Source organism: Amblyraja radiata, chromosome 37 (assembly GCF_010909765.2).
Source record: "Amblyraja radiata isolate CabotCenter1 chromosome 37, sAmbRad1.1.pri, whole genome shotgun sequence".
In the NCBI taxonomy this organism is placed as follows: Eukaryota; Metazoa; Chordata; class Chondrichthyes; order Rajiformes; family Rajidae; genus Amblyraja; species Amblyraja radiata.
The window spans coordinates 1,328,098-1,343,526 of record NC_045992.1 but is presented as its reverse complement, the minus strand read 5'-3'; the positions used below and the strand labels follow the sequence as shown (position 1 = coordinate 1,343,526).

The window sequence follows — 15,429 nt, the reverse complement described above, 5'->3', positions numbered from 1 at the left end:
CTAAACTAAACTAGTTTCTACGCTTTAGGTCAGTTACGTTCTACAGCACAAAGTTGTAGACACAAGGAACTACCGACACTGATTTACATAAAAGCCACAAAGTGCACGACAGCACCAAGCTATGTTTGTGGACAGGACTTGTGACAATAGACAATAGGTGCAGGAGAAGGCCATTTGGCCCGTCGAGCCAGCACCGCCATTCAATGTGATCATGGCTGATCATCCCCATATCCCCTGACTCCGCTATCTTTAAGAGCCCTATCTAGCTCTCTCTTGAAAGTATCCACAGAACCGGCCTCCACCGCCCTCTGAGGCAGAAAATTCAGGCACTGTGCAATCTACACAGAATTTTATTAATGCATTTAGATAGAACCTGTTCCCTTTTTGTGACAATATGCGAAAGTACATTGTATTAAACACATCTAGAAAGGGAAACAATATTAGTTTAAATTCCGGCCAATAAATTAAATGGCGCCTACATTTATTAAAGGTGCATACCGGCACCCCTTTGTCTACATAAAAAACACTGGATAGAGGCATAAAGTCATAGAATCATTCAGCACGGAAACAGGCCCTTCAGCCCATCTCACTCATGCTGACCAAGATGCCCAATCTAAGCTAATCCCATTTGTCCATGATTTGTCCATATCCTTCTGAATCTTTCCTGTTCATTTACCTATCCAGGTGTATGGAATACTGCTGAGCTTAAATGATTTAGAAAGATTTAAATGATTTAGAAAGATTTAAATGATTTAGAAAGATTTAAAATGATTTAAAGAACTTCAAAAAAAAAGTCCAAAAGCATCTTGAATTAATAGATAGCAGAAAAAATGAGTGATATGATATTTCTCAGCATTGGACTAATAGAAAACCGTGAATTTTGTTGTGGGATTCTGAAAATGAGTTTAGTTAATTGTCACGTGTACCGAGGTACAGTGAAAAGCTTTTGTCGCGTGCTAACCAGTCAGCGGAAAGACAATACATGATTAAAATCGAGCCATTCACAATGTGTAGATACATGAAAAGGGAATAACATGAATACCGTTTAATACAAGATAAATGCCAGTAAATGCCGATACAAGATAGTCCGAGGTCTTCAACAAGGTAGATAGTAGTTGTGGATGAGACACACAATGCTGGAGTAACTCAGCGGGACAGGCAGCATCTCTGGATAGAAGGAATGGTTGATCTTTCGGGTCGAGACCCTTCTTCAGACCCTTCCTTCTCTCAAGAGATGCTGCCTGTCCCGCTGAGTTACTCCTGTATTCTGTGTCTATCTTTGGTGTAAACCAGCATCTGCAGTTCCTTCCTACACAGTAGTTTAGGACTGCTCGCTGGTTGTTGGTAGGATGGTTCAGTTGCCTGATAAAACCATGCAGCAACGTTCTTACTGTAGCAATGAGATTTGTCATTTACTGTACACTATATAACATGGTTGTGCCTTGTCCCCCCACAGATGCAGTATATCCAGACGTTCCCTGGAATGCATTTTACTTTGGACTCCTCGGCTGTGGTCGATGTTCATGGAATTATTGGAACTCCCCAGATGTGGAAGCAGAAATCGTCCTTGTCATGGCGCCTTGGTCCAACTTACCTACTTGAAGAGGCCATTTCTTCAGACACGGTTGAAGTCATTTACCAACTGGGGCCAAACTATTTGGGAAACTTTCAGTCGGTTAATTTGCCTGGTAGGTTGGTGACCCACAGACCACCAAAATAAACCAGTCTCAGTCAGTCCCCAAACTGTCTTCTCATTTCATATTTTACAGTGAGTGATTTGGCCAGCACACCAGTGCCTTCAATACTTGTGGCCGAGGAGAAAGTATCCTTTGGGATCAACGTAAACTCTTCAGAAGTGATGACCATAACAGATATACGGAAGACATTCAATGAAGTGGACAGCCGATTAATCTCAAGTGAGGTATGTATGTTCACTGAGTAGCAACAGGCCAGTACAAAGGTAGACAAAAATGCTGGAGAAACTCAGCGGGTGCAGCAGCATCTATGGAGCGAAGGAAATAGGCAATGTTTCGGGTCGAGACCCTTCTTCTTTCCTTCGCTGTTCACCAAGTAGTTATATATATACCTGGAATTTTAAATCTTATTGTATTGAAGATTCTCTGATTTAGTTAGGACCATTCAGAAACCCGGTAAACAGAGGGGATGAACCTTTCCCCGAGTCTGGTGGCGCGCACTTTCAAGCTTCTGTATCTTCTTCCTGATAGGAGCGGGGAGAAGAGGGAATGACTGGCCTGGTAAAGGTCTTTGATGATGTTGGCTGCTTTACAAGGCAGCGTGAAGTGTAGATGGAGTCAGTGGTGGGGAGCGTGGTGTGTGTGTGATGGACTGGGCTACATCTACAATGGTGGGGAGTGTGGTCTGTTTGGTGGACTGGGCTACATCTACAATGGTGGGGAGTGTGGTCTGTGTGATGGACTGGGCTACATCTACAATGGTGGGGAGTGTGGTCTGTGTGTGATGGACTGGGCTACATCTACAATGGTGGGGAGTGTGGTCTGTGTGATAGACTGGGCTACATCTACAATGGTGGGGAGTGTGGTGTGTGTGATGGACTGGGCTACATCTACAATGGTGGGGAGTGTGGTCTGTGTGATGGACTGGGCTACATCTACAATGGTGGGGAGTGTGGTCTGTGTGTGATGACTGGGCTACATCTACAATGGTGGGGAGTGTGGTGTGTGTGATGGACTGGGCTACATCTACAATGGTGGGGAGTGTGGTCTGTGTGATGGACTGTGTGACGGACTGGGCTACATCTACAACTCTCTGACAAGCTGTGTATATCTCATGCTATCTATCCATCATTGTCTCTATGATTTACCATCTCACTAACCCTGATCTAATGTGGGACACACTTTTGTTGTGGTGGAGATGCAATCCATGAGCAAGTTATGTTGATTGGTGGTACCAAGGTGGAGTTTCAGAGCTTCTCTCTGCTCCCACTGTCGTTCAAAGCGCTGGAATAAGCAGCGTAATTCATTGCATGTGTTAAAAACAAAATTTAATTTGTCTCCCTAATAGCTGTTCATCAAGGACTCGAGAGATACTGATTTGCTTTCAGTTTTCTGCTACTAATGCTGGCGTGTTCATTTTCCCCTTTTGTTGCGGGCAGTTGGGAATTTCTTCACGAGATGACGCCATGCCCATTGTTCTGGTGAAAAACACTGCCAGCCATCTCCCCGGGTCAGCCCGCACTCTCGGGGCAGCTCTAGCATGCTTCTCTGGTAAGAAACGTGAAGTCATTTTACTGCAAATTAAAATAACAACATAATTACAGTAAAGACGGGTTGGTTTCATGTATTTTGTGTTTTTTTGTGTTTTTTTTACTGTTGCCGGATCAATTTCCCTCTTAAGATAAATAAAGTTCTATCGTATCATAATTTAGTTATACAACAGATAATGAACTAACTTTTAGTCAGTAATCTGGGATGTTACATTGCAGAGAACACTAGAACACTACAGCACAGGGACAGGCCCTTCGGTCCACAGTATCATAGAAACATAGACAATAGGTGCAGGAGGAGGCCATTCGGCCCTTCGAGCCAGCACCGCCATTCATCGTGATCATGGCTGATCGTCCCCTATCAATAACCCGTGCCTGCCTTCTCCCCATATCCCTTGACTCCACTAGCCCCTAGAGCACTATCTAACTCCCTCTTAAATCCATCCAGTGACTTGGCCTCCACTGCCCTCTGTGGCAGGGAATTCTATAAATTCACAACTCTCTGGGTGAAAAAGTTTTTTCTCACCTCAGTCTTAAATGACCTCCCCTTTATTCTAAGACTGTGGCCCCTGGTTCTGGACTCGCCCAACATTGGGAAATTTTTTCCTGTATTTAGCTTGTCCAGTCCTTTTATAATTTTATATGTTTCTATAAGATCCCCTCACATCAGTACTTAACGTGATGCCCAGACCAACTATTACCTGGCTGAACATAATCCATATCTCTCCATCCACTGCAGATCCATCTGCCTATCCAAAAGCCTCTTAAAAGCCAGGGTCTTATTTGCCTCCGACACCACTCACTCCTGGCAGCCCGTACCATGCCCCATACATCTCCAACTTTGCCCCTCTCACCTAAAGCTACACCCACTAATCTTTGATTTTTCCAGGGAAAAGGCTCTGACTGTCTATCTGTCCTATGAGAATGTTATATTGTGATGGTGATATTGCTCACGACTGTTTGCACAAGTCTCATGAAGGGTTATTTTATCTGCCTCTCTCCCTGTCCGGAGAATGTTACCATAGGCTGGGCTGTGTGTGGTTTAGTTTAGTTTAGTTTAGAGACACAGCATGGTTACACCATCGCTCACATTCATCCTATGTTGTCCCCCTTCACATCCACTCCACACACTAGGGGCCAATTAGCCTCAATCCATGTGTTCTTCGTTACATCTTTTGTTGTTGGCGGGGAGGAATTTCTCTGTGAGGACACACACACACACAATGCCCATTGAGCTGGTGAACGACACTACCAGACAACGTTACGTTATACGCTTTGTGTTTATTTCTCGTCACGTCTTTGGGAGGAAACCAGAGTATGGATGTGGTAACAGGGAGAACGTGCAAACTCCACACAGACCGTGGACCCGCACACACTGGGCACAGGGACCGGGTGTGTGAGCTTACACCATGTATTGTAGCATCTGTAAAAACATCTGGCAGATGAGCGGCCCAGCTGAGCACTCTTCTGCCCTTTGTTTAAAAATGTCTGAAGATATTATTCAATGCAAAACAGGTTCTTATGGCTAACATAGACGCAGAGTGCTGGAGTAACTCAGCGGGTCAGGCAGCATCTGTGGAGAACATGGATAGGTGACGTTTCACAGAGTGCTGGAGTAACTCAGTGGGTCAGGCAGCATCTGTGGAGAACTTGGATAGGTCACAGTTCACAGAGTGCTGGAGTAACTCAGCAGGTCAGGCAGGCAGCATTGATTAGTAGCGGTGTCAGAGGTTATGTGGAGAAGACAGGAGAATGGGGTTAGGAGGGAGAGATAGATCAGCCATGATTGAATGGCGGAGTAGACTTGATGGGCCGAATGGCCTAATTCTGCTCCTATTCCTGATGTCCTTATGACCTTATCTCTGGAGAACATGGATAGGTGACGTTTCACAGAGTGCTGGAGTAACTCAGCGGGTCAGGCAGCATCTGTGGAGAACATGGATAGGTGACGTTTCACAGAGTGCTGGAGTAACTCAGCGGGTCAGGCAGCATCTGTGGAGAACATGGATAGGTGACATTTCACAGAGTGCTGGAGTAACTCAGCGGGTCAGGCAGCATCTGTGGAGAACATGGATAGGTGACGTTTCGGATCAGGTCTCTTCTCTTCACCGCATACATGCAGCACACCTGATGGTCAAACAGCCAATGATGTGGACATTTACACCAATGGATGCTGGAATCTGGAACAACTAACAATCTGTTGGAGGGCAATCAGACTGAAGAAGGATCCTGACCCAAAACATCACCCATTCCTTCTCTCCAGTGATGCTACCTGACCCCACTGAGTTACTCCAGCATTTTGTGTCTATCTTCAGTATAAACCAGCATCTGCAGTTCCTTCCTACACAGGTTCTTACACCTGTTGGTAAGACAGTATTGGTATTACAATCACAATCATACTTTATTAGCCAAGTATGTTTTTGCAACATACGAGGAATTTCATTTGCCAAGTCAGTCATACGAATAAAAAGCAACGGATCACACAAAATACATTCTAACATAAACATCCACCACAGTGACTCCTCCACATTCCTCACTGTGATGGAAGGCAAAAAAAGTTCAATCTCTTCCCTGATCACGCTGATTGTTGTTAAGCTGACTGATTTGAAATTGTACCTGATTAGTTATGATTAGACTATTTTGAAACATCTATATTGAGCTGCTTAAGCCATTAAGTAAATACAAGTCTTTTTTAAACATCTTTTTTTTAATCTATGTAAGAAAATGCTGCTGTTATAATTTGAATCCTTATGATTATATATGTCTCCTGTATCATGTCTGGGGAAATCCAACCATGTACTCTTCTGTGGCTTTCTAATATTTGTATAGATACATATCTTCCAAACTGGCAAATTCTTGGCTAATTTGTCACTGGTTCCATGCGGACCCCATTATCACCATCGGAATGGGTGGAGGGGATCAACAAATAAGTCAGTGTAAGAGACTTGCTGAAGGATTGACACGGGGCCCAGGAGTTTGCAGAGATTGATAAGGGAATTGTTTTGAAGATAATCCTTACTATTTATTTGATTGCTGTAATTAGTCCTTGGAAATTGTTCCCTTTGTCTTTAGAATGAGGTGACAAAGCGAGGTCCCAAATGCCCAGCGCAAGTGAAAGGCCCCTTGATACAATTTGTAATGAGCGGAACTACTAAAGGCTGAGGGCCTGGACAAATTGCACAGACTAATTTCAGCACCATTATTTACCCCATGCTGTGGCAGCATTCTGTTATAAACAAGTCATCAAGACCTTCTAGATCTTTCTGCTGAAATATTCTGAAAAGGTTTATTTTATTGTAGCAATTACACTGTGTTCTATTCCCTTTTGAGAAAATCCTTTAATTAAAAAAACAAAGTCTATCAATACTTTATCCTGGCATGTATGAATTTATTGCACCCTTAATATTAATGTTTCCAGTTATATTGCTCTGTAGTGCTAACTTGGCTCAATGGTAACACTCTAGCCTGAGTCAGAAAGTAGCAAATTCCAACTGAACTCTGCCGGATCCAAGAGCATCCTGGCCAGATCTTGTGTAGAACACAGAATGCTGGAGTAACTCAGCGGGTCAAACAGTATCTCTGGAGGACATGGACAGGTGGCGTTTCAGGTTGGGACCCCTCTTACAATTGATTGTAGTAGAGGGGGGGAGAAAGCTGGAGGAGGGACAAGGCTCGGCAAGTGACAGATAGATTGAGCAAAGGTCTGAAGACGGGTCTCGACCCAAAACATCACCTATTCCTTTTCTCCAGAGATGCTGCCCGACCCACTGAGTTACTCCAGCATTCTGTGTCCTTCTTCGCGCGATAGATGGATACGGGTGAGGGAGATATTGAATGGCAGATGGGTGCATAAAGGTTAGAGATGAAAAGAAAACAAAAGTTTTTTAGCTTTAGAGATACAACGTTGAAACAAACAGGCCCTTCGGCCCACCGAGTCCACACCGACCAGCGATTCCCGCACACTAACACTATCCTACACACACACACTAGGGACAATTTACAATTTTACCAAAGCCAATTAGCCTACAAACCTGTACGTCTTTGGCATGTTGGAGGAAATTGAAGCACCCGTAGAAAACCCACGCGGTCACGGGGAGAACGTACAAACTCCGTACAGACAGCACCCGTAGTCAGGATCGAACCCGTGTCTCTGGCACTGTGAGGCAGCAACTCTACCGCTGCGCCACCGTGCCCCCCCCCCCCCCCTCCCCTCTATAAAGGTGAGTAAAGGGGGAAAGCTGGAAAAGAGAGATGGTGTTGGGACAAAGTGGCAAGTGATGGGTGGATACACGTGAGGTGGCGGCAGGGGGGTGAGTGGCAGATGTGTGGAGATGGTGACAAAGGCTAGAGGTGACAAGGAGACAATAAAGATGTCAGATACGGAGTGAGGAGGAGTGGAATGTAAAGCTTATTCCACTTCTTATCTCACACCCATTTGTCCCCTTGTCTCTGGCCTTCGTCCACCAATCTCCCAATTAAAGATCTCCCTCATCTGTGTCCACTTGCCAGGCATTGTCCACTCTCACCTCTCCTGTTTCCTCGCCCCTACTACAATCAGTCTGAAGAAGGGTCCTGATCCTTTCATTTCATTCCCTATTAAAGTTAGTTCCACCCCGGTTATTCCTTCTTCTCCCCGCTCCCGTCCGGCAGAAGATACAGAAGCTTGAAAGCGCGCACCACCAGACTCAGGAACAGCTTCTTCCCCTCTGTTATCAGGCTTCTGAACGGTCCTTCCATAAGCTAGGGTACCGTCCGAGTCACCTCTACCCCATTGTGAAAGTGGGATAACATTGAACTAGTGTGGATGGGTGATCGATGATCGACATGGACTTGATGGGCTGAAGGGCCTATTTACAAGCTGTATCTTTATATCAACCAATCCACATATGTTTTGTGTCTTTCTCTGCAGATGCTGCCAGACCTGCCGTGTGTTTATATCATTTTATTTTTTACCTCCGCATACTTTTATCTTTAAACTTCTGGGTTTGAAGCTCGCGATGTGTGAACACTGAACTGCCTGGGTTTATCTTTCAGGAGTCAGAACATTTGTTTCCAGTCCTGCTGCCAACTGCTTACAATTCCTCGGTGGTCCTGCTGTGATATTAGGCCTGGTTGCCATGGCGTCTGATGATGGTGAAATGTATGCAGCTATTAAAGTTCTGATTTCCGTTCTGAATGGCAGTACGCTCTGCGAAAGGGAGATGCAGCGTATTAAAGGCTACAGGGTAAAATGACCAATTTAGAAATGATTAAATCCATATTGGCTGCCCGAGTTAAACGTTATTACTGAATTCTAAAAGACGTATTAATCTTCAAAGTTCATAATAATTCTGAAGGTCAATTAGAATCTGAGTTATCAGTTGATTTTTGACTATAATCTTGTAAATATTATGTCAGATTATTTACTTTTCCAATATTGGATAATTATGATTTCCATGGAAGTCAAGTGTAAGAAAGATGATTCGAATCTTTCCCTAAAAACGGAACCCCAACTTGCGTACAATTTAATGCATGGTATGATTTTCCTCGTATTTTCAAGTGTTCTTGCCTATTTCTTGTCATGTACAGTCCATGGCAAACAATGGTTTATCCTTGTGAAGTTGTGATTTCCCCTTCATACCTCCTGTTCAAGATGACACCACTAGCCATGGACACCAAATGTTGGAGTAAATCTGTGACCCGTTGAGTTCCTCCAGCATTTTGTGTCTATCTTCATTGTAAACCAGCATCTGCAGTTCCTTCCTGCACATACCACCAGCAACCTGCCAGCTCCACGTGCCAACAGAAGTTGTCTGAGAAGGTCATGCCTCCCGAACATTGTTGTTCACTCCCGGTTAAAAGCCTCGACCCGAAACGTCACCCATTCCTTCTCTCCAGAGATGCTGCCTGTCCCGCTGAGTTACTCCAGCTTTTTGTGTCTATATTCAATCATTGCTGATCTCTCTTTCCCTAGCTGAGGATTATTGCTTAAAACAAGGAGGTGCCAATTTGTTCTGGCGAACCCCATCCATCGTGCCATTGCAACATGCATTTTGTACACCAAAGTCCAATGTGTGTTTCTAGACTTAAGCTGTCAGGAATTAAGTTATGTTGCTAATAAAATGACGTCTGGGTCATTCAATTTAAGAATACTGTTATTTGTTAGATTATTGTCTTTAGTTACACAACATACAATTATCAACTGTTAATAATACTTCTAATTTTTAATACTTTGTAGTTCAAGTTGAACAAAATCAATGAATTGCTTCAACCCAGGGAGAACAATTTGATTGGCTTCCTGTGTGGTTCTTCATGGTATTGATTCGAAATTAGACAATATAGATCAAAATAAATATATCAACTCAGCACCAATGTTTAGTGAATAGTCTTGCGTATAAATAATCCAAATAGAAAAGTTGCACCTTTCTGTGAGAATGTCCTAGTTATTCCTGTTGCAAAATAATCCAGTCTTAAAAATTGCCCTTGGACACTTTTAGTTTGCAGTAAATAAATATTTAAATTATTTGAACTACAAAGTCTAAATGTTCTATGTGTTTCAATGTCGAGGTAAAATAGGGAAATAATTACAAGGCTTCCTGTAACTTCCTTTTGACAATTTTAAAATAAATTTGAATTTTTCACTTATTTAAGTTCAGTGATATAATTAAAACAACACAGCCGGACAGTGGCTCAAAAGAGGGCGGCACGGTGGTGCAGCGGTAGAGTTGCTGCCTTACAGCATCAGAGACCCGGGTTCGATCCTAACTCTGGGTGCTGGCTGTACGGAGTTTGTACGTTCTCCCCCTGACCACGTGAGCTTTCTCCGGGGGCTCCGGTTTCCTCCTATATTCTGAAGATGTGCAGGTTTGTAGGTTAATTGGCTTCTGTAAATTGTCCATAGTCTGTAGGATAGACCAGTGTACGGGCGATTGTTGGTCTGCGTGGATTCGATGGGCCGAAGGGCCTGTTTCCACGCAGTATCTCTAAACTAAACTTAAGGAAGATGGTTCAAGAATTGAAAGTTGGACTATCAGGTCATTTTAATGAAAGGCTGTGTATGTGAAGCTCTAATCTTTAGTTTCTGATGCTCTGTGACAGTTACATTGTGCTGTGACTTTATCTCCTGCCTGTTGTGCTAAGGCCAATGTGATCACGTTTAACTCTGCCCATTCCACACAGCTGTTGGCGCTGCTACTTAAACGGAGAGCACGGCTACTGAACGCCAGGATCTTTCAGCTGGTCCTCACCATAGTTGGCACGGTGGAACTGGGCCGAGGAACGTCCACAATACACAACCAGTCTGCTTTCAGGGACCTGCTTTGTGACTTTGAGGTGAATGGACTTTGAAAATAATGTCAGCTAAGGCTCGTCTTGTCATTGAATCTTGCGGGTAGAAGCCATAATGACTCTGTTTATGACAAGGAATCTGCAAATACACTCTTATAGAACATAGAGCAGGCCAGGAATAGGCCCTTTGGCCCACTATATCTGTGCCAACCCAGCCAATTTTAATTACCCCCATCTGCTCGCACACAGTTTCTAACCTCCCATCTCCGGCTTGTTTATGTACTTGTCTAAATGTAGTTATCATCATTATTTCCACCACTTCCTCGCCGAATCCCTCATTGTTCTTCCCCCTCCCTCACAGCCGTTCTCTAGACCAGTGATTCCCAACCTGGGGCCATCCATGGCAAATGTCATAGGGGCCACAGAAAAACTTTGGGATTTAGGGGGCCACAGGTTCAATGAAGGGGGCCACAGAGCTACCTCCTAAATTGCCTCCTAAATTTCAGTTCTAATAAATTTTAATCTAAGTAGTTGAAATATTTTTGATGTTTGTGGAATAGAATAAAAGAGGATATATGTGCAATTAATAGACACTGATATTTTTATGGAAGGTATTATAATATTGAAGTATTTTTTTCCACTAATAATGTCAGGGGGGGGGGGGGGCCACAGAAAAATTAAAAGATCCCAAGCTAAAAAAGGTTGGGAACCACTGCCCTAGACGACGGCTCCTTCATTGTCCAAGAGGGAATGAAAAAGGTCCTTGATTGTGTTTGCTGAGGCAGTGTGAAGTGTAGATGGAGTCGATGGAGGGGAGATGAGTCCATGTGATGGACTGGGCTACATTCACAACTTTTCACAAAGTCTTGTGGCCTTGGGGGAGATTGCTCATCTCAGCTATAAAAACCTGGATGCAACATAACTTCCTCAAACTCAACAGCGATAAGACAGAATTCCTCCTCATAGGCTCCAAACCCACACTCAGCAAAATCAATAACCCCACTCTCTCCATCGATGGCACCACTGTCTCCCCATCTCCCCAGGCCCGCAACCTTGGCGTGATCTTTGATTCCACCCTCTCCCTTGAGCCTCACATCCGCCATGGCATTAAAACCTCCTTCTTTCATCTCCGCAACATCGCCAAACTCAGACCCTCTCTCACACCTCCCGCTGCTGAAAGACTCATCCATGCCTTCATCTCCTCCCGACTGGACTATTGCAACTCACTTCTCCTTGGCATCAGCTCCACCTACATCAACCGACTCCAACTGGTCCAGAACGCAGCCGCCCGACTCATCACCCACACCAAATCCTGACATCACATCACTCCAGTCCTCAAACAACTTCACTGGCTTCCCATCTCCCACCGGATCACCTACAAAATCCTGATCCTCACCTACAAAGCCCTCCACCATCTGGCCCCCCCATATCTCACTGACCTCCTCTCCCCCTACCAACCCTCACGGTCCCTCAGATCCACATCAGCCGGTCTCCTCTCCATCCACAAGTCCAACCTCCGCAGTTTTGGGGACAGAGCCTTCTCCAGGGCAGCTCCCAGGCTCTGGAACTCCCTCCCCCAACTAATCCGCAATTCCGTGTCCCTCACCATCTTCCAGTCCCGCCTCAAGACCCATCTCTTCACCTCTGCCTATCCTTAGCCCCACGTCCCCCTCCCTTTTCATCTGTGCATTAATTGCCTCATATTGTGTTTTGAATTGAATTCTGTCTTTACTTTGTGTACTAGTCATGTCTCTACTATTTATTTCAGTCCCCTTACATGTTTTTCCTCTACCTGCTAAATCTTTGTAAGGTGTCCTTGAGACTCTTGAAAGGCGCCCATAAATAAAATGTATTATTATTATTAATTATTAACAGAATGATATATTTTTTTTCCAGATTTGGTCGCATGCTCCTGAAAAACTCGACCTTCTGCTTCTTAGACACTTACTGGATCTTCTCAAAAGCAGGTCAGGGCATTTTAATGTGATATTTAGTCATTGCATGAAACTTAGTTTTGCTGTGTTGGGCAAGTGAATCACTGATTTAATATGTGCTGATGGAAGTTCTTAAATCAAATTATCTACAGTTTAGTTTAGAGATACAGTGTGGAAACAAAAGTGCTGGAGAAACTCAGCGGGTGCAGCAGCATCTATGGAGCGAAGGAAATAGGTAACGTTTCGGCCCGAAACGTTGCCTATTTCCTTCGCTCCATAGATGCTGCTGCACCCGCTGAGTTTCTCCAGCACTTTTGTCTACCTTCGATTTTCCAGCATCTGCAGTTCCTTCTTAAATAATAATAATAATAATAATGGATGGGATTTATATAGCGCCTTTCTAATACTCAAGGCGCTTTACATCGCATTATTTATTCACTCCTCAGTCACACTCGGTGGTGGTAAGCTACTTCTGTAGCCACAGCTGCCCTGGGGCAGACTGACGGAAGCGTGGCTGCCAATCTGCACCTACGGCCCCTCCGACCACCACCAATCACTCACACACATTCACACACATTCACACACAGGCAAAGGTGGGTGAAGTGTCTTGCCCAAGGACACAACGACAGTATGCACTCCAAGCGGGATTCGAACCGGCTACCTTCCGGTCGCCAGCCGAACACTTAGCCCATTGTGCCATCGGCCCCAAAATACCGTGTGGAACCAAGCCCTTTGGCCCACTGAGTCCGCACCGACCAGTGATCACCTGTACACTAGTTGTATCCTTCACACAGAAACCCATTAACCTACAAACCTGCATGTCTTTGGAATGTGGGAGGAAACCGAAGTACCCGGAGAAAACCCACACAGTCACACTATCACCCACTTTAGTGTCATCTACAAACTTTCTATTCGTATCCTCTACATTATCATCCATGATTAAAACCACAGACATCAACGGTTCCAGCACCGATCTGGCATCTGCAGTTCCATCATACAGTACACTTATCAAATGCCTTTGCTGAAATCCATATAGATATCCTCTAGGATATTGTCCTGAATAATTTGGTGGTGCAGCGGTAGAGTTGCTGCCTCACAGCGAATGCAGCGCCGGAGACCCGGGTTCCATCCCGACTACGGGTGCTGTCTGTACGGAGTTTGTACGTTCTCCCCGTGACCTGTGTGGATTTTCTCCAAGATCTTCGGTTTCCTCCCACACACCAAAGACGTACAGGTTTGTAGGTTGATTGGCTCGGTAAATGTAAAAGATGTCCCTCGTGGGTGTGGGATAGTGTTAGTGTGTGGGGATTGCTGGTCGGCGCGGATCCGGTGGGCTGAAGGGCCTGTTTCCGCGCTGTATCTCTAAACTAAACCCTTTTGCTTGCTTCTTGATTGTGTTTTGTTCTTATCCCTGAACACTTACCATCAGGATGACTCTAGTTTTCTGCCTTGTAACTAATGGCCTGGGGTTTGGATAGTGTCAAGGAATGGCCGAATGGTGCAGTGAATTTTCTGAAACTATAGCATAGCAACTTCACAATGTGTCTCCTTTCTCCTCAGTGATGGAGGCAGAAATGCAGAAGTGATGCACAGGCTCCAGGTGGCACAGAGACTTGTATTTCTCCTGAATGACCCAAACAATACCAGAACCAAGGTTCATCTCATACAAACTATCCTTGCAGATCTGCTGAAAAATTGCTTCAGTTTGACAGATTTTCTCAGGTAATGTTTCGGGGATTGCTTGCTTTGTGAATTTATGCTCTTGTTGTTTTTGTATGAATGTTTTATTTCGGTCAGATCAAAATCGTCTTGGTTTAGAGACACAGCACGGGACCAGGCCCTTCGGCCCACCGTGTCCACGCTGACCATCGATCACCCGTTCACACTAGTTCTATGTTTTCGCACTTTCTCATCCGCTCCGGTTTCCTCCCACATCCCAAAGATTTGTGGGTTTGTAGTTAAATTGCCCCCCCACTGGGAAACTCTCTCCAGTGAAATAAAGGTCTCATTCTGGGGGGCAATTTACCTACAAACCCACAAATCTTTGGGATGTGGGAGGAAACCGGAGCACCCGGAGGAACCCTACATAGTCACAAGGAGAACGTGCAAACTCCACACAGACAGCACACCAATGGCAGGATTGAACCCGGGGCTCTGGAGCTGGGCGGTACTGCACCACTGTGCTGCCCTTAATTAGGAATCATTCTTTCAAAACAATCTTGTCATTCATATCTCCTTATTTGACGTACCACTGTGAAACACCTCTCACTAGTCACGGCAATGTTATTTTTTGGCTGCCAGTGAAACGACTAACATACATTGTGATGAAATAGTAGCATAAATAGAGACACACTTGAATGTTAATTACAATTGAAATATTGAATATTCTGTGTTAAAGGATTGGCCTATTTCTCACCTACACATTGCCTCCAGCGTCGATGAATGAGACCTTTATTTCACTGGAGAGAGTTTCCGATACTTCAATAGATGGTGAGACTTTTCTAACTTATTCCACAGAATTGTATGTGAAAGTATGTCCATTACTAAACACAGTCTCCCTCCCTCTCACTTCCCTTGTCATTTGAAGTCATAAATCAAGTTAGTGGAAGAACGATATGGTTAAGAAATCAGCTGTTGAAGATGCTGCTGGATGTCTCGTGTGTTGGTCACCCCACCCTCAGTGCAAGGTAGTTGTCCCTTTGGAAATGTATTCATGTTTAAAACTGCTCACCACCAAACTAAATGCTCTCTTTTCCCCCCCATGTTGTTTCCAGCAGAGATCGGGAGAAAATGTTCACATCGCTGGGGCCAGATTGGTTCTTTCTCTTCATGCAAGATCATCTCCACCCGACCACGGTGATCCTGAGCACCAGACTGATGCTGAGTTTCCTGTACGATCCCGCGCTGCTGGCCAAGTTCAGAGACGGCATGGCAGGAAACGTCTGGCTGGGAAACAGCACGGCAGACTGTAACATCTTAATGGGT

The 15,429-nt window shown here is 44.6% G+C and overlaps 1 protein-coding gene across 1 annotated transcript in view; it reads left to right on the top strand.

The window, feature by feature from the left end:
- The window catches only part of wdfy4 (WDFY family member 4), a 122,553-nt gene that overhangs the window by 31,092 nt on the left and 76,032 nt on the right, over nucleotides 1-15,429 (top strand). The window contains 10 exon segments of the mRNA XM_033012481.1: nucleotides 1,457-1,688; nucleotides 1,770-1,921; nucleotides 3,134-3,245; nucleotides 8,279-8,469; nucleotides 10,403-10,555; nucleotides 12,407-12,477; nucleotides 14,005-14,166; nucleotides 14,843-14,934; nucleotides 15,032-15,131; nucleotides 15,222-15,427. Coding sequence (XP_032868372.1) covers nucleotides 1,457-1,688; nucleotides 1,770-1,921; nucleotides 3,134-3,245; nucleotides 8,279-8,469; nucleotides 10,403-10,555; nucleotides 12,407-12,477; nucleotides 14,005-14,166; nucleotides 14,843-14,934; nucleotides 15,032-15,131; nucleotides 15,222-15,427 — 1,471 coding nt within the window.